Source organism: Myxocyprinus asiaticus, chromosome 35 (assembly GCF_019703515.2).
Source record: "Myxocyprinus asiaticus isolate MX2 ecotype Aquarium Trade chromosome 35, UBuf_Myxa_2, whole genome shotgun sequence".
Taxonomy (NCBI): Eukaryota; Metazoa; Chordata; class Actinopteri; order Cypriniformes; family Catostomidae; genus Myxocyprinus; species Myxocyprinus asiaticus.
In genome coordinates, this window is record NC_059378.1 from 3,976,069 (window position 1) to 4,002,625 (window position 26,557).

Here is a 26,557-nt window from a genome sequence, read left to right on the forward strand (position 1 = left end):
GGAGAGAGTGGAGTGAGCACCTGTCTTACAGATGGAAACATGAGTGGATCTAGCAGTTGGAAAACTGATTGCTGAACTTTGTCTGAATTCTGTGTGACGACATTTTTGGCCACAACTAATTCTTCTCTCTGTAGCTGAATTCTGTAATGTTTTGCGAGCTTCTCTAGGCATTCGTCAGAAAGAAAGCTTTCTGACTTTGGACTACATGCTTGTATTCCTCTCATTAATGTATGACTGACTCTTGAAAAGCGATGGTCTAGTTCACTAAGGATTCTGTCAAGGCAAGGAAGAAAGAGTTTTGTTCGGTAATGCTCAGAGGTACTGAGGTTCTCACTTGTCCCACACGCAGATTCAACAACAAAATCATCCAAACGCTTTTGCTTTCTTCTGGCTCAGATCTCTCTGTAATGTTGTGCTCATCACTAAATGCCCTAGCTTTAGTATAGAGCTCCTCGGCCATTTGGGTTGATCGCATGTTTCCAAGAGTTTCACGTACAGCATCTTTGAAGTCTGTTGCTGTCACCAAGTCACAATTTTCTCCCTGTAAAAACCTGTGAAGACCCTCTGATGTGCTAAGAATGGTTTGAAGCATTACAAGAAGGTACACAGTTGAGAATTTGGTCAGTTTTGCAAGCAGACCCACAGCTGCTGGAGAACTGATGCTTGAAAGACATTGGGTAATAGCAGAGAAGTTGGTGATCACTGATCTTACAGAGCACATCTGGCATGACCAGCACTAAAGCTGGACGCAATCCTAGAGAGGTCTGCACTGTGAAACATTTCTGATGATTAAAAAAAGATGAGCTAAAAAATTAATATATGCTCTCTAATGTGTCAAAAACTCACCTGCCTATTTGATGGCTTTGCATGTGTGACATAGTACTAGATTGAGCTCATGCGCATAACAGTGCACATACACAGCCTCTGGATTGTTCAACTGAAATCGAGCTTGAACTCCATTAATCTCTCCTTTCATTACTGATGCACCATCGTATGTTTGAGCAACACACAGTAAGTCACTGATTCCTTGTTCCTGAAGGGTTAACTCTAAGGACTCTGTAATGTTTTAGGCACTGAAGCCATCTAACTTACGGAAACCTAAGAAATGCTCTGACACATTGCCACTTTCAGGAGCAACACAACGGACACAAACAGAAAGCTGTTCTGAATTGTGATCTTGAGCTTCATCAGCCATGATGGCATACATACCAGCTGCCTTCAATTCTCTGACTATGTCTACTGTAACTTGATCAGCAGACACTGAATCATTTTATTTTGTGACACATTTGACAAGTAAGTTGCTTGCGAAGGCACATGATATTGCTGTAAGAATGGATCGAATCTGGTCAATAATTTCATACACTCTAAGAAGTTACCACAATTTTCACTCTCACTATTTTCTCCATGACCCCAGACTGCTATTCCTTGTTTACCTAAAAAGGTAGTAACACCCAAAATGCGGCGAAGGTATTCACTTCTGTTTGACACTTCCTTTTCATGTCTAGTATGAATCTTTTCAACAGTGTTCCCATGCAGCTTACTGGCCTTGCATGAGCCCCATGCCAGTAATGAATTATTGTGGAAATCTGACTTTTCATGGTCTTTGTAAGTATCAAGAGCTCTCTTGCAGTTCCTAAAGCCAGTGCTCACCAGACCTTGCTTATTAACCCTGTTTGCTATTGATTTGCTACCAAACTGTCTGCAAGCAAAACAAAAGGTGGCATCTTTTTGCACAGAGTATTCTAACCAGGTATATTTTGCAAACCAGCTATGCTGCAAGGACCTTTTCTGGAGGCCAAATGTTTGTTTGGGGTATTGTACATTTGGCTGACAAGGACCAGTTTCTTTTGTTCCCAGGTCACCATCATGTCCCTGTCCCTTTGTTTTTTCTGCCACCTCCTGTCCAGTCCCTGTTGCTTGCATGTTCACCTCCTGTCCAATCCCTGTTGCTTGCATGTTCACCTCCTGTCCTGTAGCTGTTGCTTGCATGTTCACCTCCTGTCCAGTCCCTGTCCCTTTGTTTTTTCTGCCACCTCCTGTCCAATCCCTGTTGCTTGCATGTTCACCTCCTGTCCTGTAGCTGTTGCTTGCATGTTCACCTCCTGTCCAGTCCCTGTCCCTTTGTTTTTTCTGCCACCTCCTGTCCAGTCCCTGTTGCTTGCATGTTCACCTCCTGTCCTGTAGCTGTTGCTTGCATGTTCACCTCCTGTCCAGTCCCTGTTGCTTGTGTCTTCACCTCATCTCCAACATTCTCTACCTTTTGTTGCTATAACATTTAATTTTTCATTATATTTTCCAGGATTAAGTCCATCAAAATAATTGTGTATAATTGCTTATTTATATTTGATAAATACAAAATATAAAATATAAATATAGTAAAAAGCATAATGTTTGGTATCCTTTATAAGCAGAACATAAAGATTAAGACTAACATAGTTTTATTCACCGCATGGTACAGCAGGGCTAAACTAAAGGCACAGGATTTCTAAACAGAACATTTGATTGTATTTTTTACATACGTATATGTGATATTTTGTATATCTCTTTTTTTAAATTGTTGTAATTAACACATGAATTTGCAGTAATAATTCAGTAATTAAGCATGTATTAATGCATAAAGTTCAAATACATGGCTTCAGCTCATTGTGGTAATTAACACATTAATTAACACTATTAGTTCATATAATAAATTGTTAGGGAATTAATCCACGATGACACATTTAATTAATAGCAATTCATATATGACTTCATATATTATTCAGACAGACTCTTTATTAGTTGCTGATGTGGCAGTCAATAACGAATGGCTTAGTTAATCATGAGTCATACATTAACTCAATATTATCTGTGCATTAGTTAAGCATGAATTAATGCATATTAATGCACCTGTATTGTAAAGTATTACCGACTTTGCTATATAGAGGATCATGGTGATTTTGTTTCTTTCAAATCAGTTGTTGAAGCGAAGTGTTGAAACTGACTACAATAATAATAATAATAATAATAATAATAATAATAATAATAAAGTAAAACAAAAAAATAAAATAAAAAAACAAAAATTAGATCCGGGGCTATAGAGAAATCATTCGGGGCTATAGCCTAATAGCCAGGGCCTAGTCACGCATACGTAATTTATGAATAGTAATTTATGAATGCAAACAAATTCACACATTCACTTACAAAAAAATTGCATTTCAAAAAGGAAGACATGTTTTAGACATTAATTAATAAAGAAACAGGTTGCATTTGTATTATTTGGATACATTTAGAACACTTTATATTATATTGTGTATATATATCTCAATTCCAGTAGTATTTGGAAAAATATATGTGACTAATGAAAATGGCATTTTATTTATGTACAACTTAAATTTTAAACATAATTGGGCTCAAAATACAAATGAAATTGTAAACTGGTAGCAAAGTGTCACTAAGAAAACTGATCATACAGAAATCTGACATTTATTTATTTATTTATTTTTTATTGAATTTTTTGTAGTGTTTTAAAATATGTCGTAAGTGTGTGACTTTTTTACATCAGTAAAAACCATATATGAACATATATTTAAAATATGTGTTTTTAATATATTGCTATATGTCATATTTCTCTATGAGTGTGAAATTAAATAATAAATAAATAGAGAATGTTGTGAGGAAACCTGTATTTTTTTGGCTGAACCTATAGTCACGTTTTGTGAGTGTGCTTATTTTTTTATCTGACCATGATAATCTGATGTTAAAACCTCACCTACAAACCATAAAACAGCAATGCCAGGAACAGATTTAACAGAGGTATCAGCTGTGTTAGCATTCTGTTTAAACGGTCTCACTGTTGTGTTCAATAATTGATACACTGTGTGTGACTGTTTCAAAATGTTCCCAGCTATCAATATCTTTCTATCTAATTTTTATTGTTTATAATCTCAAGGTTTAAGTTAGTTATGAAACTCAGAACTGATCTTGATAAACATTTACAGTCAATTTTATTTATGGTTTTATGGGTCTAGATTATATTTGCTCATTGTACTCAAGGTTGTCTCTGTTTTAAGAAGATAGCAAAGGGTCTTTCTATACACATGTGAAATGGAGAGGTTTACATTTTCTAAACATTACTCTTGTTCCTTGGACAACAAAAGGAGACGTTCAGCAGAATGTTAGCTTTAGTCACCATTCACTTTCATTGTGTCTTTCTTCCATACAATGAAAGTGAATAGAGACTGAGGCTAACATTCTGCCAGATATACCACAGAAGAAATGGATACAGGAAACTTTGGAACAACATGAGGGTGAGTAAATGGTGACAGAATTTTAATTTTTGGACGAACTATCCCTTTAAGACTTATGATATTATACCATATCAGTGGATGAGAATATAATTTTGGGGATCTTCTGATTTGAGCCAGTAAGTAACCACCCAGCAGCCATCTAGAAGATCCTAGCAAACACTCTGGAAACCATGTAAAAAATCTAGTTTGTCCAGTACTGCATTTTCAATCATATAAAACTTATCTAAACTATAAATTATTGACACCTGAGCCAAAAAGAACCATCCCATTGCACCTTCACATTATGACACTGTTCAAAGGGCAAAGAGTGTCTTTGATAAAACCATGCATTGTGAAAACAACAGTGTCAGTGTTGGTGGGACGCTTGCTGTTGCGATGTATGCTCGCTGGTTCCTTCTTTTGGCTATGGCCTCCATGGCCTGTGCTCAGACAGTGGAGGAAAGAGCAAGGGAATTCCTGCAGAAGTTTGATGAGGATGCGTCTCATCTCGTGTACCAGTATTCCCTTGCATCCTGGGCCTACAACACAGACATCTCCCAGGAGAACGCAGACAAAGAGGTATGTGTAGATCTGAACAGGGTGAAATGAAACATGCTGCTTCTCAACATACAGTATTTAGAGAACACACCAAATGCACAACTGTTAAAAATGCTTTTTCTAAAGGAAAGGTGGTTCAACAGATTTCTGCCTAGCATCTCTTTTATCTTCTAGACTTATCTTTCTAACCCACTTGTTAAACTATTGAAATGATGAAATGTCCAATATTTGAAGAAAACATTGATATCGAACAACATCAATTAGTAACTGGATGTGTACATTAATTCTTTTTAACACTCAACTCAGGCTGAAGCATATAAGATCTGGAGCGAGTACTTCAGTAAGATGTCTGAGGAGTCCAGCGCCTACCCTATAGATCAGATCTCTGATCCAGAGATTATAATCCAGCTCCAAAAACTCCAAGATAAAGGATCAGGGGCTCTTTCACCTGACAAGGAAAGTCATGTAAGTATGGCAAGGGTTTTCAAACTTTTTAATGCAAAGGACCCCCAAATATTATGATCTCCTTGCTAGAAAATATTTCCATGCATAAAGTGTGTGAAAAACATGTTACATTATAAAGACAGCATTGATTCCAACAATAAATAAATACAAAATTTGCTTTTATTTATCGTTGTACTAAAAGCAAACAAATGTAAAATAATATGTACATATATATATACTCTATTTGTTTAATTATTTTATATTACTTATATATTTATTTATAAGTAATTTCTTTATATTAATTTTAAATATTCAATTTTACTTATTACTTTTCTTTTTATATTGTTTCTTGCTCTTATGCACTATTATTTCTGTTTAATCTTATATTGTGTGCTGTTTTGTCTTCAAAAGTTAGAGATAAAGAGTTGTCTACATTTCAAGGTCTTAACGTCACAGGATGATGTTGCGAAACAGTAATTTTTCATTGTCTTTGCTTTGTATAATTACACTTATTGAACTTTTGCTGATTAAACGAAGTCAGACTGAGCACTGAGAAAGTCACAACTTTAATAACTTTAATAACAATAAATTCTGCTCACTTTTTACCATCGCTTCACAATTATATTATTGTATAATATATAATATTATGTATATAATAATATATACCTAATATAAAAAAAAATATATAAAAAAAACACTTTTCACAATTATCTTTCCAAAGCAGCTTTACAGAAAATCATGCAGTGAGCAAGCTAAAGATGGCAAACAATGCAAACTAGTACAGATTTATTTTTCTTTTCTTACTGTTAAAATCAGTGTTTTGAAGCTGCTTTAAATCTAGCTTCCCAAGCAAACAAAAAATCAGACTACACTGAAGCTATTTTAAAAAGAAAATACAATATCCGATCCTATTATTTACCTCTTAAACAAATACCTGTAGTCTTTAGAGACCTGGGACCTCATTTCACCCCCTGTACCTCATCCATTTTTAGGAGTTGTACCCACACCTCTTTAGTATTCCTCAATCTCTCTCTTATAAATAGTGTACACACACACACACACACACACATACACACACACACACAAATGATTATAAACTCTATTGGAACTGCCGGCGGGTTCAAAAGGGGGTGCTATATAAAAGTTTACATTTAAAATGTTAAAGTCTCCATATACATACAGTAAGTCAGACATATGAGGTGTCATTTGAAAGCTTAGAATCTGAGATAACTATCAGTTCTGCATTTATGCTACATAAAATATCAAAATAAGGTCTCAAAACATTCACGTTGCAAATTAGATATATTTATATGAAAATAAAAGTCATTCACATAGCACCTAAATGGACAAGCCATATATCAAATGAAAGCTCTCATTCTCAGGAATGCGACTGTACAGTTTATTTGTTGCGGTAATACCACAATCAAAAAGAATTTCAAAAGAATCACAAAGTGAAATATCATTTCTGTAAGTCATCAACTTCAAACATCACTTTTATGTGCCTATCACTGTTGCTGTAAGCCCCAAATAGCTAAAAACTCTATCTCGATCTCAGCTTTCTACTGACACTTAGATTGAACTTTAAATTGACTGAATGTCTATGTACGCTAAAATGCGTTGAGACCAATATTTTGCAATTAGTCCACAGTATGTGTGAATGGTGAGCTTTTAAATTTGAGTGTGAAAAATTGTGGACGGCAGCCAAAAATGCACCAGAGTTTAAGGGGTTAAGTACCAAAAGTGTATAAGTACTATATTCATACAAATGACTACTATATCACATTGGTTTTCTGTGCAGCAATAGTGAATTATCAGTACTCCATATGCATGCACACATACATATTATACATGTTATTTCTTACTCAAACTGGTGCTGTTGTTTCAGTGATTGACTTGATTTACATTTGACATTGCAATTTGATGAAGAAACAAAGTGGAAGTAAACTATAGCAAGTGTAACACATGAACAGTATGATCTGACTATTGTAATTTGAGTGTACTATTGAAATGATGTAAGTTGTGCAACTATTTAGAGTCAATAAGTGCCTGTTATGTGTAGCTCAATATGTGTTTGACAGCCAGTTGCATCTCATGAAATTTCAGTGTGAAAGTATGATTTTTCCTGATTTATTGCGTTTTCTCTTTGATGTATATAAAAATAAAACATCAAAATAAATAATGTTATTCTATTATTTTCTAACTGTCTTAAAAAAACATTTTGAAAATGTTACACTATCTGGGCAGTTTGTAGATCATATGTGCTTGGGGGTCTGTAGAGTTTGGCAACCACTGAACCAGTTCTGCAAAAATGCCACTTTTATTTACAGAATTTGTCAAGCACTGAGGTCTCATTCTAAGCTCACTCCATTCCTATGTAGAATTTGACTTCCCTATTCCTAACCTCTGTCAGTATGGGAGAATTCTTGCATGCTGAGAAACTAAAATTGAATAAATGTCTTGTCTCTACCTTGTGTAACACAGCTGAGAAATGTCTTATCAGAGATGAGCACTATTTACAACACAGCGACTGTGTGCATGCTGGAAGACCCCTCTGACTGTCAGACTTTGGAACCAGGTATTGTCAGCTTTTTACATATATCCCCACCCTAATGACAAAGCGAAATCTTCGGCACATAAACCAGATATCTTGTTTCCATCTTTTTGAAAATATGAGTCTGTTTGAGAGGTTTCTATAATCTGTTACATGCACACATGTACAGTATGTAAAAGATCTGAAAAAGAGAACTGTCCTTTTCTATTCTCAGTTCCATGTTGGAAATGATGAGAATCATTTGTGTTTGTTAGAACAAAAAAGAGGATTTGAAAGTTGAAACATAATGTGAATAAGGCAAATTTGTCTGTAAGGAAAAAGCAAGTTCAGATGGAATCACTGTATATCTCTGATGTAAATTTTAGGCAGAGCTATTTCAAATATGATGTCAAATATTAAAGCAATATTGCATTTTAGTTGTAAAGTAAGTGTTGTAAATTGCTTTGGATAAAAGAACCTGCCAACAGTTTAATCAAAACAAAGTGGCCCAATTTACCTGGTTTGACCCTATGCAATTTTCATTCACTAGGCCTCGAGAGTATCATGGCAAATAGCAAAGACTACTACGAGCGTCTGCATGTGTGGGAGGGCTGGAGAGTTGCGACAGGAATGAAGATGAGACCCCTGTATGAGGACTACGTGGACCTGAAGAACGAAGCAGCTAGACTCAACAGTATGAGACTTGTTCTTAAAGAGATAGTTCACCCGAAAATGAAAATTATGTCATCGTTTACTGACTCTCATTATTCCTTGAGTTTGTTGCATTGATTTAATGGATAAATTCTTGATAATACCACATTACACCAATAAAATCTGATATGGTAGTTATGACAACGTTTAAGAGTTTTAGGGAATGGCCAGTTAAAAAACTGGACTGATAATAATTTTATTTCTACATAAGATTACGCTGACTATGGAGATTACTGGAGGGGAGATTACGAAACCATTGATGAACCTAAATACAGCTACACCCGAGACCAAGTTATGGAAGACTCCAGGCGTATTTACAAAGAGGTTGGCCTTGGAAAGATTTTTTTATTGTACAGGGGCAAGAAAAAGTATGTGAACCCTTTGGAATTAGCTGGTTTTCTGCATTAATTGGTCAAAAAAATTGATGTAATCTTCATCAAAGTCACAAGTATAGACAAACAACAATGCACATTAGCTAACAACAAACAAAAAATTATAATCTTGGCAAACCTGGCATCCAATTAATGAAACGAGATTGAAGATGTGGGTTAGAGCTACTTTAACTTATAAAAATCACAGTGGATTTTTTATTTTAGCCATTCTGTAGTGGATTTACTTTGATGTTTAGAGTCATTGACCTGCTGCATAATCAACTTCTACTGAGCTTCAGCTGGCACACAGTCACCCTGACATTATCCTGTAGATTATCTTGATAAACTTGGTAAAATTCATTTTTGCCCCAATGATGGCAAGTGGTCCAGGCAAAGCAGCCCCAAATCATGATGCTCCCTCCACCGTACTTCACCGTTGGGATAATGTTGGTATGCGGTGAACTTTTTACGCCAAGTGTTGCATTATCTTCCCAAACAATTCAACCTTAGATTCATCAGTCCACAAAACATTTTCCCAGTAGCGTTGTGGAGTGTCAAGATGTAGCAATGTTTTTGCTGGAAAGCAGCAGCTTCCTTCGTGGTGTCCTGTCATGGACACAATGCCTGTTTAATGTTTTCCATATAGTAGATTCATGAACAGAGATGTTAACCAGTTCCAATCATTCCTTCAAGTTTTTAGCTGTCACTCTAGGGTTCTTGTTTACCACACTGAGCATTCTGCGGTGTGCCCTTTGAGTCATTTTGGCTGGAAGACCACTTCTAGGGAGAGTTCCCACAGTACTAAATTGTCTCCATTTAACTGTGGACAGATGAATATCTAAGCTCTTCAAGATAAATTTGTTCCAGCTTTATGCAAAGCAACAATTCTTGATCGTAGGCTCTTTTTTTGCAAGGCATGGTCCACATCAGCAGATGCTTCTTGTGAATAGCAAACTCAAAATGTTTGAGTGATTTTTATAAGTCAATGTAGCTCTAACCCACACCTCCAATCTCGCTTCATTAATTGGATGCCAGGTTTGCCAAGATTATAATTGTTTGTGCGTTGTTAGCTTAAGCACATTGTTGTTTGTCTATACTTGTGGCTTTGATGAAGATGAGATCACATTTTATGACCAATTAATGTAGAAAACCAGCTAATTCCAAAGGGTTCACATACTTTTTCTTGACACTGTATTTACACAGATTTAATTTTGATTTACAAAACTGACAGTTGCTGTGATGTTTCAGATCTTACCTCTGTACAAAGAGCTCCATGCTTATGTAAGAGCCAGACTGCAGAATGTCTATCCCGGTCACATCGCCTCCGACGCTTGTCTGCCTGCACACCTGCTTGGTAATATATGGAGAATTATTTAATGCTACTTTTGTAAAAGTGATAGATTTGCAATTTGCAGTGAATTTAATTGACGGATACTAGAAGAAATATATTAGGATATAGCGTTCTATCAAATGGTTTTTGACATTTCTCATTCAGGTGACATGTGGGGACGGTTTTGGACCAACCTGTATCCTCTCTGTGTCCCATATCCCGATAAGACTGATATCGATGTGAGCGCTGCAATGGTGGCCCAGGTAGAACATCTGACTATTTTCAGTTCTGTACAGGGCCGTTTCTTGCTATAAGCGGTATAAGCGGCCACTTAGCCACTAGGGGGCCCTGCAAAGCAAGGTCGGATTTTAATTATTGTTTTATAAAACATTTTTGTATATAATTATTTATTGTTATTTATAGTCATATATTGTTAATTTGTATAGTTATTTATTGGTACGTAATACATTTTTTTATTTCCTTTTTTTTTTTCTCCGCTTTGTGTAATTAATACATTTGAATTTTATGTTAATATATTCAAATTTATTGATGACTGTTTTGTAGTGTCATTCCGAGTAGGAATTTGCTAAGGGCCCCCAAATGCTCAGAAACAGCCCTGGTTCAAAACCAACATAGTCTCATGACAATTTGTAATAATTTGTGCGAGATGGTGAAAACGTAACATACCGTACAACTTGGCTCTTATGAAAAAGTGTGACACAATAGTGATTTTCCTATTAAAGGTTAGGTTTAGGGTTTGGGCTAGGGGCTAAACTTTGTAATATCGTAAGAACATTATTCATAAATTTTTTTCTATGGGAGAAAAGTCGGACGTTTTTATATGCGGTAATGCATGTATGTAATTCAGTGGCGAATCCAGAAACGATGCTCTGGGTGTGCCAAGGGAAAACAAGGTGTGCAAGAACTGAAGCACAATAAAGTGACATACTTCTGACAACCATTGCATTTATTTTTTAGCTCTCAATTCTTCTTAAGCCATGTGTTAAATGTTATAATGACAAGTTAATGCCATTTTTATAAACAGATTCGGAAGGCCTGTTAATGTATCCAAATATAAGGCTAAAATATAGTGACATTCAGTCATGATTCAATTTGAATATTTTAGGAACAATTCATAATTATTTAACAAAATATGCTGAAGACACAATTGAAAATGGAGGGCCAATTTGCACTATTCGGGAATATATAGCCTATTTAATACAAAAACACACTAAGTTGTACATTCACTGGCTCAAAAAACTAATTTTGGACAAAAAATAAATGAGTGATGCATTGTGTGGAACAACAGAACAAACAGCAGTATGAAGATTCAAACATTGTGCTGTCAGTTGATTACATTTTGTAATCGCGATTAATCGCATAATTTTTTTTTATAGTTAATCACGATTAATCACACATTTTGAAAGTGCTGAAATTTGACTCTATATATACAGTACTTATTTTCTTGCCATAATGCATTTATTTCCACCTTAGGAAAGAAAACAAAACAATATGTAACAATATAATGCTTTATTAACATTTTCAAAACAAAGCTTTCCACAGTATAAAGATAAAAATGTACTATAGCACCAGTTCAAGTAACATTAAATGTTTCCCAAAGTCTAAGTGGGAGTTTGACTAATTAAAGAACTAGCTTCCCCATAGGTTGCATATTCATTGCAATGGGCATTAAATCTCTTAAACTCTCCTCCACAATATTAATCTGCCAGTAGACTGTGGCTAACCGCTTTAATACAGCAATTGTAAAGCCCCGTTCATGATTTGCGCCAGGGTGTCAGCATGAGCGTCAAGCGTCGCTTTGAACTCCACATGAAAAGCGCTTGCAGACAAAATGTCTAATTCTGCGTTTTCATGAGAGTTAAGACTTGACCTGCTTCTGTGGCAATTCAATTGCACCTTAAATAGGCTGCAAAGTACTTGCTTTCTGTCACAAATCCAATATGGGCTTGTTTTGTACATACAAATAGCGTTAAGAGGTCCTTTCCCATCGCTGTTGTATGAGTGTTGTGAAGTGTGCCTCAGTGTAATGACTCCAGACAGACACATGGCAAAGGTTCCACCCTAGTCCCACCAGTGTTTTTGCTGGTTTATGCTGTATTAACGGTAAATGCGTTAGTCGAGATTAAGAAAAAATTACATTTTCAACTTTTTTAATTAATTGCATGCGTTAACGCGTTATTTTGACATCTCTATTCAAAATCTTTACTGATTTACTTATTTTGCTCAAATGGACGCACACAGTTATGAATAATGACACAGAAAGTCGAACGTTTTAATCAATTATTACATTTAGTAATTGATGTATCGAATTTTCATCTCCACATCAATGCAACCCAACTAAAAGCATCAATATATATATATATATATATATATATATATATATATATATATATATATATATATATATATATATATTAAAAACGTCATTTTGCCACTGCTATAATTTTTTTTACAATTTCGCCATCTTGAACTATTTTTATGACTTGTCACGAGTCCAGGTTGTCTGTACTCCACCCATTTACTGTTGTGATCTTTCTTCATTCTGTTATTGTTTTTTATCACCATGTTGTTTTATCTTTTATCTTCAAATGAGTATATTAACCCAGGCTAAAGGCCACTTTTAAACTCTATTTTATTTGATCAAAGATTACACATTATCTCTGCCATTCATGAGAATTATCAAAGACTTTCACCACCCCAGATACAGATTCTTTTCAGTGCTCCAATCATGGAAGCACGACCGGATCCTGAGGACCAAAACAGAGAGACTCTTATCCTCAGGCAATCCGGCTACTGAACGGGAACACTTAAGAGAGTCTGTATATTCCAGCTTCGCACAGACACAAAACAGCTTGCACTATAATTGTAATTTTAATTAACTAAAAATTTTGCACATTTTATAGTTCTGTATACAGTATACATTTGTATAACCCAACCCTAACCTATTTAGCATATTTTCTAATATATATTATTTATTTACCTTATATTTCTTTATAGTCTATATATTGTATTCTTTTTGTATCATTATAAGGGTGTATGTCCTTTGTTCGTTGTTGGCTTTGTTTGTTGTTGCAATGTGGGACGAGGAACTAATGAAAAACATTTCACTACATTACATCACATGTATGTAATATGTATGTGACAAATAATAAACCCTGAACCTTGAACCGTTCATCATTTTAAACTTTAGCTAGAGTAATTAAAGTATCTCTAAAGATTATGGAGTGCAGTGATCTTTATTCAAAATGTGGAAATTTGCTTCTTTTTACTTTTCTAATTTAATTGACACCAATATCAATTTCAGGGCTGGAATGAAATGCGACTGTTTAAAGAGGCAGAAACATTCTTTAAGTCGGTGGGCATGCCTAAAATGTTTGAGAACTTCTGGACAAACTCAATGTTTGCGAAGCCCGATGATGGAAGAAAAGTGGTGTGCCATCCGACTGCATGGGACATGGGGAACCGAGAAGACTTCAGGTGGGGCTAATTACTTAAGTATTAAAAAGAACAAAGTAAAGAAATAGAAACTGATTCATGAAAATAAAAAAGCAGATGAGCTTCTCTCATTAAAAGACTTTGACGTACAAACTTTTTTTAAATCCTGAAACCAATATCATAAACAATATCATTTTTGGTTGTTTGATTTGAATATAGTTGTGTATAGTGTATATAATACTTGAGTACTAATTTCCCAAAATAATACTTCAGCATAGTAATGAAGTACATTTGAAAATTAAATCAAATATTTAAAACAATTCATATAAAATTCCCATCATTTGCATTGCTTTAAAATTAGCAAAATGTATTTCTGTTCAGATTTTTGCAAACTTTTCAAATTCAAATTGCTTTATTGGCATGAGCATACATAAGCACATATTATAGAACTAACACATTTTATAAATAGAGAACATGTTATTTAAATCATTTTTGTTATATTATTATATTATATTATATTATTTATTGCAGAATCAAAATGTGCACTGAAGTGAACATGGATAATTTCTTAACTGTTCACCATGAGATGGGGCATAACCAGTACCAAATGGCATACCGTAACCTTTCATACCTGCTGAGAGATGGCGCTAACGAAGGCTTCCACGAGGCTGTTGGAGAGATAATGTCCCTGTCTGCTGCCACTCCCTCTCACCTGCAGTCCTTGGGGCTTCTACCTTCTGACTTCAAAGAAGACTATGGTACAATAAAGAGGGGTTTCCTATCTAAACCGAAGGAAATTGATCGTAGCAGATAGGCTATGACAGAAGTACCAACCCATTCCTTAATATCTGTACCACGTCAAAATCAAGAACATATACCAATTTTACGCAGTCGCTACCGTAGTTATTCCTCTAAATAAAAATAAACAAATGATTTCCCAATTTGTATATTTCATGTTAGATTAGTTATGCAGAGACAGCTATACTGTAATTAAGCCACTGTCTAAACGTTGATTTTCCAGTAACAAAATTGTAACACTGTGGCTGTGTCACTTTCAAAACATTGCTCTGTTTGTTTGAGCATCCTTTTTAGCCTGACACAGCAATATTGACTCAACCAATGGTGTGAGTTTGGGGCATTGATCTTCTTTCTGTCAGACCAGTGAAAGACAAAGGGTGTCATTATTACTTTTATGATTCTGGTGACACTAGTGGCACAGAAATCACACCCTTTACCTTTAAAGCTGAAGTATGTAACTTTTTCGGTGTTAAAATCGTTAATTTTTTTTTTAATCAAATTATTTACATGGTATACGGAGCCTCTTAGAGGACAGGGCGGGAATTTTTTATTCTGAAATAGTTTTGCGTTCCCTCGCAATATAAAATATAAAAATATAGCAGAAAAGATTAAGTACATTCTACATTGAATAAGTTAGTTTAAGCGTGAACTTGGAAATATTAAGTAAATGCTACATTCAAACATGTAAAAATGTATGCTCTAACTTATAAGTAAATATTATTTATGATTGTTTGTTATTTTTACAATGTGTCATCATGTATTAATCCTAAGGTAGAAAACCTTTTCATATTTATTTGCTAATTTTAGTCAGTTTCACTGTTAAATAAAATAAGTACATTTTACTTAACTTTTCGAAGCTGGTGTTCCCAGCATGCACTGGGCTTGAATTATTAATGAGCTTGCATGGTTTCACTGTTTGCAAGTTTATTAACATCGTTTTTGTTGTTAATTTTGCTTTTACATTTGGTAACCTTTTGTTTTGTGCAGTCTTAAGTTCATTTTCTATTCAAAATTACCCTGTCATGATAATAAAAAAAAAATAAATAAAAAAAATAATCTGTTGATTGTCACCATCATGATGTACCAAGTATCATTTAGTTTCAGTCTCCAGTAATGCAGGGTAATGTAGCTGCATAGACTACATAGCATGTATTAAGTTTCCCTGTGGGTGGCTTCCACATCATGTGGTGTTTGATTTAAATTCAAAGCGTGACATGATCTAATAAGGTGTTTATTTAAATTTATTTAACTAAAATATTTAAATGTATTTAAATAAAAATGACTAAAATGTTTAAGTTAAATTTACTCACTTGAATCAATATTATGTCATAAAGTAGATTTTACATAGATTTATACCATTAGGATTTACTTACAAAAACTGTGTACAAATACTTGCGAAACAAAAATGTAGCAAATATTTCTAGTCATTTTTTTCAGTGTAGTTTTGCGTTCCCTCGCAATACATTTACCAAGGTTTTACTACAGTAACCATTTTTTAACCATGATATTTGTAGTGAAACCATAGCGATAATATAGGAAAACGAAAATCATAATTTTACGGGTATCATGGTTTTACTTTGCAAATCCAATAGTTTAACTATGGTTTTACTATAGTTATATTGTGGTAACACTTTAAAATGAGTTTACATTCTCCACGGAGACATAGCGCGTGTGGAGGCTTCACGCCATCCACCGCAGCAACCACGCTCAACTCACCACGTGCCCCACCGAGAACGAACCACATTATAGCGACCACGAGGAGTTTACCCCATGTGACTCTACCCTCCCTAGCAACCGGGCCAATTTGGTTGCTTAGGAGACCTGGCTGGAGTCACTCAGCACACCCTGGGATTCGAACTAGCAAGCTAGCGAAATCCAGGGGTGGTACAGTCTGAGATTTATTATAAGGGATGTTTAAGGACCCGTCAATGTACACCTGCATCAGACGGATGCTTTTGGAGCTTCTCGTTTGCATTGCATCATAAATGTACCGTTTTTAGTTCGCTGTGTAAAGTTAAATGAAGTTTGAAACATAAAAACGTTGCTTGAGATCCCAGCGTTCGGATTTGCGCTCCATCAAGCTGTTGTTGTACGCAAGAACGTGTTCTCATCATGTGCTGTCTGCTCTCAGTGAGTGTGGTTTGTTCTCTGTCTGAATAAGCTGTGCATTGTCTATACAGCTGGAGTTTCGCTTACTGCCCCCTGGAGAAAACAGGTGGTACTTCAAGCTTGAATTGCTCAGATGGAAGGAATATTCCTTATTACGGTCCAGGGACATGATTAATTGCGTTAATTTTTTTAACGCGTTATTTTTGTAAATAATTAATTGCACTGAACTAACATGTTTAACTGACAGCCCTAGTTAAAATATATATATATATATATATATATATATATTTTATCTCAGCTTAATATGCAGAGGTTAATTTTCTTAAAAACTGTAAACACGGTATCTCTGTGGCACTATAAAAAGTTCTGTGTTTGTTTTGAGTGACCCGCTTAGACCCGCCCTAACAACATTACTCAACAAATGGCGTTAGTTAGGGGCGGGGCTATTTTTGGTTTGTTCAACTGCAGAAGAGGGCGTACTTTAACATTGATTATTTTTGCAATTCCATTCTTAGGTAACAGCTAACGTAAGGATTTTGTTTGTTGGTTGAGTAAAGCTGTGAATTAATCTTTCTGTGAATTTTTTTTTTTTTTTTTAACAAACAATTTTTCTATCTATTTTTACCTACAGAGACAGACATTAACTTCCTGTTGAAGCAGGCACTGACCATCGTGGCCACTCTGCCCTTCACCTACATGCTGGAGGAGTGGAGATGGCAAGTCTTCCAGGAGAACATACCCAAAGACCAGTGGATGCTCCACTGGTGGGAAATGAAGTGAGAGACCATTCTAAAAGGGACAGTTTCCCCAAAGTTGAAAATTCTGTCTTCTTTTACACAGTCTCATGTTGTTCCAAACACAAAAGATTTTCTTTCCTCCATGGAACACAAAAAAGATGTTAGGCAGATTGAATGGAAAAAAGAAGCATTTAAAATACATGCCCCCAAAGTGGTTGACCCGATGAGTACATGATTATATTCAGCTGAACATCTCAACATGATGGGAAGTAAAAGATGACAGAAATTTCCATTTTGGGTGGACTAATTCTTTTAAATCTCATCCAAATCAGGCAAAGACTTGTTATTCAGCCTCATTATCTGAATCAGGGCTATTTTGAAATGCAGCCCATTCAGTCTTAACATACAGTTGCACAATGTCTCTATTTCTAACCACAACACTTGTTACCGCAGAAGAGAACTAGTTGGAGTAGTTGAACCTCTACCGAGGGATGAGTCATACTGTGACCCACCGGCACTCTTCCATGTGTCTGGGGATTATTCATTTATCAGGTAATGAAACATGCCATTTTCAAACCACATAAGATGGTTTATTTTTTATTAATATATATATATATATATATATATATATATATACACAGTATATATACATTATATTATTATTATTATTATTATTATTATTATTACCCTTTAGTTTTTTCCTCTTTTTCTGCATGCATCAATGTGCATGTATTCTATTCTTCGAGTTGATTGCATGAGATATATTCTGAAAACTTTTACATAACTGGGTTACATAATTCTGATACAGGGACCTATTTTAAGAGTGCTTGTGCTAAGTGCTATCTATATGATAAGTCATATGTGCAAAGTTAATGGACGTGGCCATGAAGTTTTTTTATTTTTGTGCAAGCACGCACTAAGTCTAGGCACAAGTGGGTTTGGCGAAATTGCATGTGCAAAGCACTAATGGACTGGGTCAAGTGCAATTAAATTTTTTGGTTCTTCTCTGGTTATTGCACTGTCTGTGTCCTGTTATATAGTCCATTCCCTGTCAAGCACCAGTGATATTAACAAAGATAGTACATTCATAAGAAGTTGGTAGTGTAAATGGTCTGTATGCAATGAATAAGAAGGATAAAATATGAACTTGCCGTCTTTTTTGCATTAACTCTATCCTTGTTGAATGTCAGACAGTGACACTCCTTTTATATGCATGGAAAAGGTGGTTGTCATCAGGATTTGGATGTATGTTCCATAAAATTATAGAGAATGCAAGTATTATTAATCATATTGATCAAGTGACACACAAATCATGGCTAGAATTAATAGTGATTGTATCGGCCTTCCAGGATAGGCTGTGGATTTTTGCATGCACTTCACTACTACCTGTCGATTTTGCTTTAAAAATTACATTCATTTATTGAAACACACACACACACACACACACACAAACTAAATTAAACAAAATATATTTATAAATTCAAATTACACTTAAAAAAATCAAAATATAATCAAAATAACGAAGTGGTCAAAATAATTATATGTAAAAACTTCCTGTAAAATGTAAACATTTTACCTTCTCCCAACTTCTTCCACTGGCCTCTTTTGCAGTGACTTAAAAATCCCTCTACGACAACATGCAAAAAAATATTATTACAAATTAGATCATAAATTCAACTGTTAATATAAAAACGTAATAATAATAATAATAATAATAGTTTAAAAATAAACCTCTAGAAAGTTTAACACAAATCTTATACATTTTTGTTTCATAAAGCGGCTACAACAGTGATTGTCAGGGACATAATTTGATGTTCCACAATATTTTCAGAGTTTGGACATGAACTTTATAACCACCTGCTGGTAGAAAACTGCAATTGCAGGAGCTAAGTTTGGACTTTGCACTGAAAACAGACGTGGTTCTAAAACGTAAATAGCAAATTGTGCTTTGCACCACTTCATTTACATGTTAGCCAACCCACAGTTAGCACATACAACCACAGATAGCATAAACACAGCTTTGCGCTGGCACAAACATTGCGCTTAGAATTAGCGCTCTCAAGAAAATTAGATAAGACGTTGCGCACGGTCGTTGCATGTTCCGCTACACCTAGCACAGTCACGAAAATAAAACCCGGAATTTCCAAAAAACAACAGCATGCATTATTTGTATTATCTATTACTTAATAATAATAAAAACAGTACAGTGATGCCCACACAAGAGAAAATGTTCAATCTTTTGTGCTTTCTCATAATAAGTTGTAAAAATAGTACAAGATGGCGAAATAGTACAAAATTGTACAGCTTATACTGTTATTTTTCATGGAAGAAGGAGAAACAGCATGGTTTTAAAGTAGCATTCTGACAATTTATCGAAAGTTTAACCCCCAACCCAAACCTAAACCTAAAAATAAATCTAACTATGATTTTAAGCGGAAAATTGTTGTGGTGTACCACGGAAGAAAGTAAACGTGACAGATTGGAAGGAGACGAGGGAGGCGCATTACATGTTATTTACATACATACATTGTTTTATTGCACAAAGAGTAACAAAATTTGTTCACAGATGTTTCAGTTCTTAAATGAAAGTGTTGGATAGGATGTTAGCGAAAATTTTATTTGAAACTAGTTTGTTGATTATTTGATGTGTATGTGAATAAAATGTGTAGGATATCGTACAAATTCGCCATGTCGTACGCATTATTATGAATTGTCATGATATATTCATCACTTAATAGCCATTTCTATATGTTTCTCTAATAGGTACTTCACTAGAACCATCTATCAGTTCCAGTTTCAAGAAGCATTATGTCAGGCAGCTGGTCACACAGGCCCCCTTTACAAATGTGATATAACAAACTCAACCAAAGCTGGCGAAAAACTCAGGTATGCAGAACATTTTGTTTGTAATTGCTTGGTATTTTGCCTCAGACATATGTTCCTCTAATAACTACTGCAGTAATTCAGAAAAGACTTGAATTGTCATTGTAAATTGAATGGTGAAAAACATTTTTTCAATTGAGAGGATCCCTAGATATCCAGAACTAGACTAAAATAAAGTACTGAAAGCAGGCATGCTTCTCCATGGTAATGTTTAGTGGCAATGCAACTGCTATAAATAACCTGTGATATTTTGCTACACACACAGGCATATGCTTGAGTTAGGGCGATCCAAGTCTTGGACTCGAGCTTTGGAGGAGGTTACAGGGAACACGAGAATGGACGCCCAGCCGCTGCTAAATTACTTCAGCACTCTCATGCAGTGGCTAAAGGAGGAGAACCAGAAGCACAACAGAGTGCGAGACTGGAACATCAAAAGTGATTCATGTGCGTCCTTCATTTTAATAATAAACACTACTTTTTATGTGTTTTAGGGCACCTACATGCTAGTTTACATTGTGTCAGACAATGCTGCATATCCATTGACTGGTTTAAAATGGGGATGATGCATTGGAAAGATGTAGAGGAAAAATATGAAAAAGATGCTCCAAAACGCTGAGACCTCCAAAACGCATTTCTTTAAAGGGATAGTTCACCCAAAAATGAAAATTTTCTCATCATTTACTCACCCTCATGCCATCCCAGATGTGGATGACGTTTTCTGCTGAACTCAAACGAAGATTTTAAGAAGAATATTTCAGCTCTGTAAGTCCATTCAATGCAAGTAAGCAGAACTTGGAAACTACAAAAAGCACATAAAGTCAGCATAAAAGTAATCCATAAGACTCCAGTGGTTAAATCTGTATCTTTAGAAGTGACATGATAGGTGTAGGTGAGAAACAGATCAATATTTAAATCCTTTTTTTTACCATAACTCTCCACTTTCACTTTCACAATCTTCTTCTTTTGTTATTTGCAATTCATATTCTTTGTCCATATCGCCACCTACAAGGCAGGGAGGAGTATTTATACTAAAAAAATGATTTATATATTGATCTGTTTCTCACCTACACCTATCACATCACTTCTAAAGATACAGATTTAACCAGTGGAGTCTTATGGATTACTTTTTTGCTGCCTTTATGTGCTTTTTGGACCTTCAAAGTTTTGATCACCATTCACTTGAATTGTATGGACCTACAGAGCTGAGATATTCTTCTAAAAATCTTTGTTTTTGTTCAGCAGAAGAAAGTCAAACACATTTGGGATGGCATGAGGGTGGGTAAATGATGAGAGAATTTTCATTATTGGGGGAACTATCCCTTTAAGTCTAAAGCTCGGTCAAAGCCTTTTTTAGTGTGTAGGCACCCTCATTTGACTGTTTTTACTACACTGCCAAATACACATAATTTAAATTATAATACAAGGGTTCAATTAAATACAGAAATATAGAAGGAAAAAAATAAGAGATTAATTTTCATAACTAACACTATATATATGCATCATGCAGATTCTGAAAATGCCTTCAAAGTCAGAATAAGTCTAAAAGCTGCCATGGGAAATGATGCAGTAAGTCAGTTTTAATTGTGAACAAACATACTGATTTACTGATACATATGGCATACGCTTTTGTTAATTAATGTTAATTTTTTTATCTCTAAAGTACTCCTGGAATTCAAATGAAATGTACCTCTTTAAGTCCATAATGGCCTTTGCCATGCGCATGTACTACTTGGTAGAAAAGGGGCAAGAAAAGAATTTCATGTGAGTATTAGCTATTTATATCCTCTGCTAATTGCACATTTCAGAATAATGAGCATGAATAATTTTCCTTGTGAAATGAACTTGTGTCTCACACAGGTCAGAGAATATCCACTCATACAAAGAAACGCCCAGAGTCTCCTTTAATTTTGTCGTTTCGGATCCAGACAGAACAGACCTGGTTATTCCTAAGGCAGAAGTGGAGGCGGCTATCTGGTATTTTAACTAGACATACTTTATAAATACAGAAATGTGGACCCACTTTACATAACTTTATTTAACTAAAATGTACTTAAGCATTTGCTACAATATACTAATTATGTACATATGTGTTGTTGCGTTGTAATTATATTTAAAGTACCTTCATTTAATTACATCTGCATTCACTGTTAACCTTCCACTAACCCTACACTAACCATTAACCCTAAACCTAACCCTAACCCTTACCCCTAACCCGAACCCTAAACCCTAAACCTACCTGTAACTCAACCTCATTAGCAGCTAGTGTGAATCTTGTGAGCATTTTGCAGAACAACATGTGGTTACACAATAAATTAATTGTATGTATGTGTTTTTAATGTTATTACATAGTAGTTAAAGACACAGAAAATAAAGTGGAACCAGAAAGGTAAATATTAAATATTTTATGCAATCATTATTATTCTAATACATCTATTAAGTTGTATTGATTAAAATCTAAATAGCAAAAATTATTAAAAAATAAATAATAATTTAATATTAATAATTATGAAAATATTGAATATGATTAAATATTAAATAGTATTATTAATTAATATAAATATGATAATATTATATTATATTATATTTAGGGCTGTCGATTTAACGTGTAAATTCAGGTGTAATTATATAAGAAAAATAACGCTTTTAAAAAATAAACGCAATTAATTATGTCCCCAGAATATAATAAGGAAGATTCCTGAGCAGTTCAGATTTGATGCACCACCTGTTTTCTCCAGGGGGCAGTAAGCAAAACTTTACCTGGATAGACAACAAACAGCTTATACAGAGAACAAACCAACCCTTCAGCACACAGCACAACACGAGGACACGTTCTTGCATTCAAAACACAGCTTAATGGAGCGCAAATCCGAATTTAGGGATCTCAATACGTTTTTCTAAGTATTAAACTACGTTTAACCTTGACACATACCTTAAAATGGTATGTTTATGATGCAACACAACCAAAGCGAGACGCTCTGAAATTGTCCGTCTGACGCAGGTGTACACTGCATCCTTAGTTTGACAAATTCAACTGCATAATGGATTGCTGTGAACTGTAAGCCAATGATTGGCTTATGCTCAATAATCTGCAAATAAACAATACATTGGATTCTAAAGCCACTTTTTGTATTGCCTTATCAATGCTTAACACCTCTGCCACAATAATGTAATGCATTTTATTTATCTGAATACTATATATATATATATATCTTCAAAAACTAATGCCATAAATAGTTTTCATTTATCAATTACCATCATACAAAATCCAGTAAACATAAAAAAAAAGAAAAGCTAAATCAATATTTGGTGTGACCATCTTTGCCTTTAAAGCAGCACCAATTCTCCTAGGTACATCTGGATACAGTTTCTCTTGGTTGTTGGCAGATAGGATGTTCCAAGCTTCTTGGAGAATTGGCCACAGTTATATCTATCTATATCGGCTGTCTCAATTGCTTCGGTCTCTTCTTGTAATCCCAGACTGACTCAATATTCAGTGGAGGGCTCTGCGGGGACCATGCCATCAGTTGCAGGGCTCCCTGTTCTTCTATTCTATTCTATTCTATGTGCAAAAGTAATGTTTGGGAGTCTAAAATGTATATTTCCTATTGACACACTAAAGCTGAAGATATAAATAACCATCTTAAGACAAATGTTTTTGTGAAGCATCTTATAAGCATCTTAAGAATTATATACTATATATATATATATATATATATATATATATATATATATTATTTGTAATTATTTAAATATAACTATTTATATTTATTTCATCATTATATATGACATTTTTATTTGAGGGGCTTTCTCAGCAAATATTTATAAATGCGATTAATTCGATTAATTAATCGGCACACTATGTAATTGATACGATAACATTTTTTAATCTGTTGACAGCTCTAATTATGTTACATTAATGGTGATTATCTCAAGACCACCTACTTTAACTACTAACACATTTGAATGTTTTGGAATTTGTTACATGAAAAACAAATACTATGACGTATTTGGAACTTATTGGGTGAAGCAATCATTTCACTGACCACAGAATTTCCCTAAACAATTATGACTTTCCATAGGCTGTCAAGAGAACGCATCAACAGTGCATTTCTTCTCAATGACGAAACATTGGAATTTGTTGGGCTGCAGTCAACATTGGCTCCACCCAAAGAAGAAAAGGTCACAGTTTGGCTGGTAGTGTTCGGAGTAGTGATTGGACTAACGGTGTGTGTGGGAATCTACCTCGTTGTCACCGGGGTATTCAACAGGAAGAAGTAAGTACTACAGGGGAAACCCCTCAGGAATGAGTAACTGTTTTGAAGTGGAAGTTTTTCTACCAAACATTACTCAGATTCAGTCTGTATTACACATTGGCATGTTTGTGTGTCAGAATTGCATCATGCTAAAGCTTTAAGTAGCTACGTGCATCGTTGGCCATATATAAGAAACCCCCACAATAGATAGTAGTTTTACCTGACAGCTTGTCTTGTTACATTTAGCTATGACTATTATATGTAACACTTTATTTCAGTTTCCACATTAGACATATTACGTTACTATAATTAATGTTAATTATGCAAATACACCCATCTCCACATAATAATTACACTTGAAATGCATACAGTTAATTTGTATTACACAGTAAAATTACATTAAAAACACATTAACACTTACCATATACATGTAAATGGTATGATATATACTGTATATATACACACACACGTATGCTGTATATCAATATAAATTATGTATAAATTACCTTAATGCAGTGGTTCTCAATTTTTATTGGTCAAACTCCCTGTGAAACTAGGAAAACTTTTTGTGAGCCCAATGACATTGTATATTTCGCCACATCTAACAGCAAATGAGCTGTTTTTCTCCGCAACTACCCTTTGGGATCTGTCCGCACTATTTTTCAATTGTTTTCCTACGTAACTTTGCGCTAGACGGACATCTTTGTCTGTTCTGTCGCGTCCCATTGTTTTTCAGTGTTTTCTGCAGGAGCACCATGTGTTAAGACACCCTGTCAAGTTTAAAAAGAACTTCAAGTGGGGGGGCCTGGGTAGCTCAGCGAGTAAAGACGCTCTACCACATCTAGAGTCGCAAGTTCAAATCCAGGGCGTGCTGAGTGACTCCAGCCAGGTCTCCTAAGCAACCAATTGGCCCAGTTGCTAGGGTGGGTAGAGTCACGTTGGGGTAACCTCCTCGTGGTTGCTATAATGTGATTCTCGCTCTCGGTGGGGCACGTGGTGAGTTGTGCGTGGATGCTGCGGAGAAACGTGTGAAGCCTCCACACACACCAGGTCTCCGCGGTAATGCGCTCAACAAGCCACGTGATAAAATGCGCGGATTGACTGTCTCAGACACGGAGGCAACTGAGATTCGTCCTCCATCACCTGGATCGAGGCGAGTCACTACGCCACCATGAGGACTTAGAGCACATTGGGAATTGGGCATTTCAAATTGAAAAAAAAAAAAAAAGAAGAAGTTCAAGTGTAAAAGACACATTTTGAGATACCTGCGTTCTGCTCTATTCGTGGCGTTACGTCTAGCATTTTTAGCACAAGGACGCGTTTGGTGAGAATGTCCTCTTTTTTAGCTTTCTTTGTCCAATGTCTTTAAGTGATGACAAACCTGGGCACGTGACACATTCAGGATTGAAGCATTATAAAATTAAAATTAAACATTGTATATTAATTGTACATTTTAAAGGGATTTAATTGGCTATTTTTAATTGAATTATTTTTTACTTATTTATTTTCAAAACATAACATGCTAGTGGCTCACTGGCCCATTGGGAAACGTCCCACCCCTCCCGATGCCCAATCCGACCCTGCTCCAAAAGCACATTAAAGCACCATAAAAGTCATCCATATTACTCATGCGCTATATTTAAAGTCTTTCAGAACCGAAAAAAGACAGAAATTTATGTCTAAATTCAATGAAAGTATTCCCCTTCACCCATTCGAATCTGTCATGCATGCTAGAACGTCTTTGTTTACATAAGGCAGCAAAGAAGAGGAAATTGCGCACAGGCATCATTGGTTTTTCTGTGTATTGTCACCACTGCAAATGTAAAAGTTTCAAAGTGAACAAGACTTCACTTTAAGAACTCACTTTGAGAACCACTGCCTCACTGAAAGGTGACCTTGACTGAAACTATATATGACCATTAACTATATATGACTTTTTTTATTTTCTCAGGAGAGCTAAGGGGGTTGAGGCAGCTATGAACCCATATGAGGATTTAGATGAAGGAAAAGTGAACAAAGCTTTCGAGGAACATGCCGAACAACAGGAATGTAAAGAAATGGATGATTCCAAACACGAGAGCTCTCCTGTAACATGAGAACTGAGAGTGATGG

At 35.2% G+C, this 26,557-nt stretch overlaps 1 protein-coding gene across 2 annotated transcripts; it reads left to right on the top strand.

The window, feature by feature from the left end:
* Positions 1-4,661: 4,661 nt before the first annotated feature.
* Positions 4,662-26,544, top strand: LOC127426183 (angiotensin-converting enzyme 2-like). 2 transcript variants are annotated; one of them, XM_051672816.1, is made up of 18 exons: positions 4,662-4,844; positions 5,130-5,288; positions 7,749-7,842; positions 8,348-8,491; positions 8,720-8,832; positions 10,128-10,233; positions 10,375-10,472; positions 13,535-13,707; positions 14,197-14,423; positions 17,204-17,348; positions 17,763-17,861; positions 20,073-20,195; positions 20,458-20,636; positions 21,700-21,758; positions 21,853-21,953; positions 22,050-22,166; positions 24,272-24,466; positions 26,397-26,544. In XM_051672816.1, the coding sequence occupies exons 1-18, from the start codon at positions 4,662-4,664 to the stop codon at positions 26,539-26,541; spliced, it is 2,460 nt and encodes an 819-aa protein (XP_051528776.1). In that variant the 3' UTR covers positions 26,542-26,544. The 2 variants fall into 2 exon arrangements, with proteins under 2 accessions (XP_051528776.1, XP_051528777.1); XM_051672817.1 differs by having other exon boundaries at positions 20,458-20,627.
* Positions 26,545-26,557: the final 13 nt, after the last annotated feature.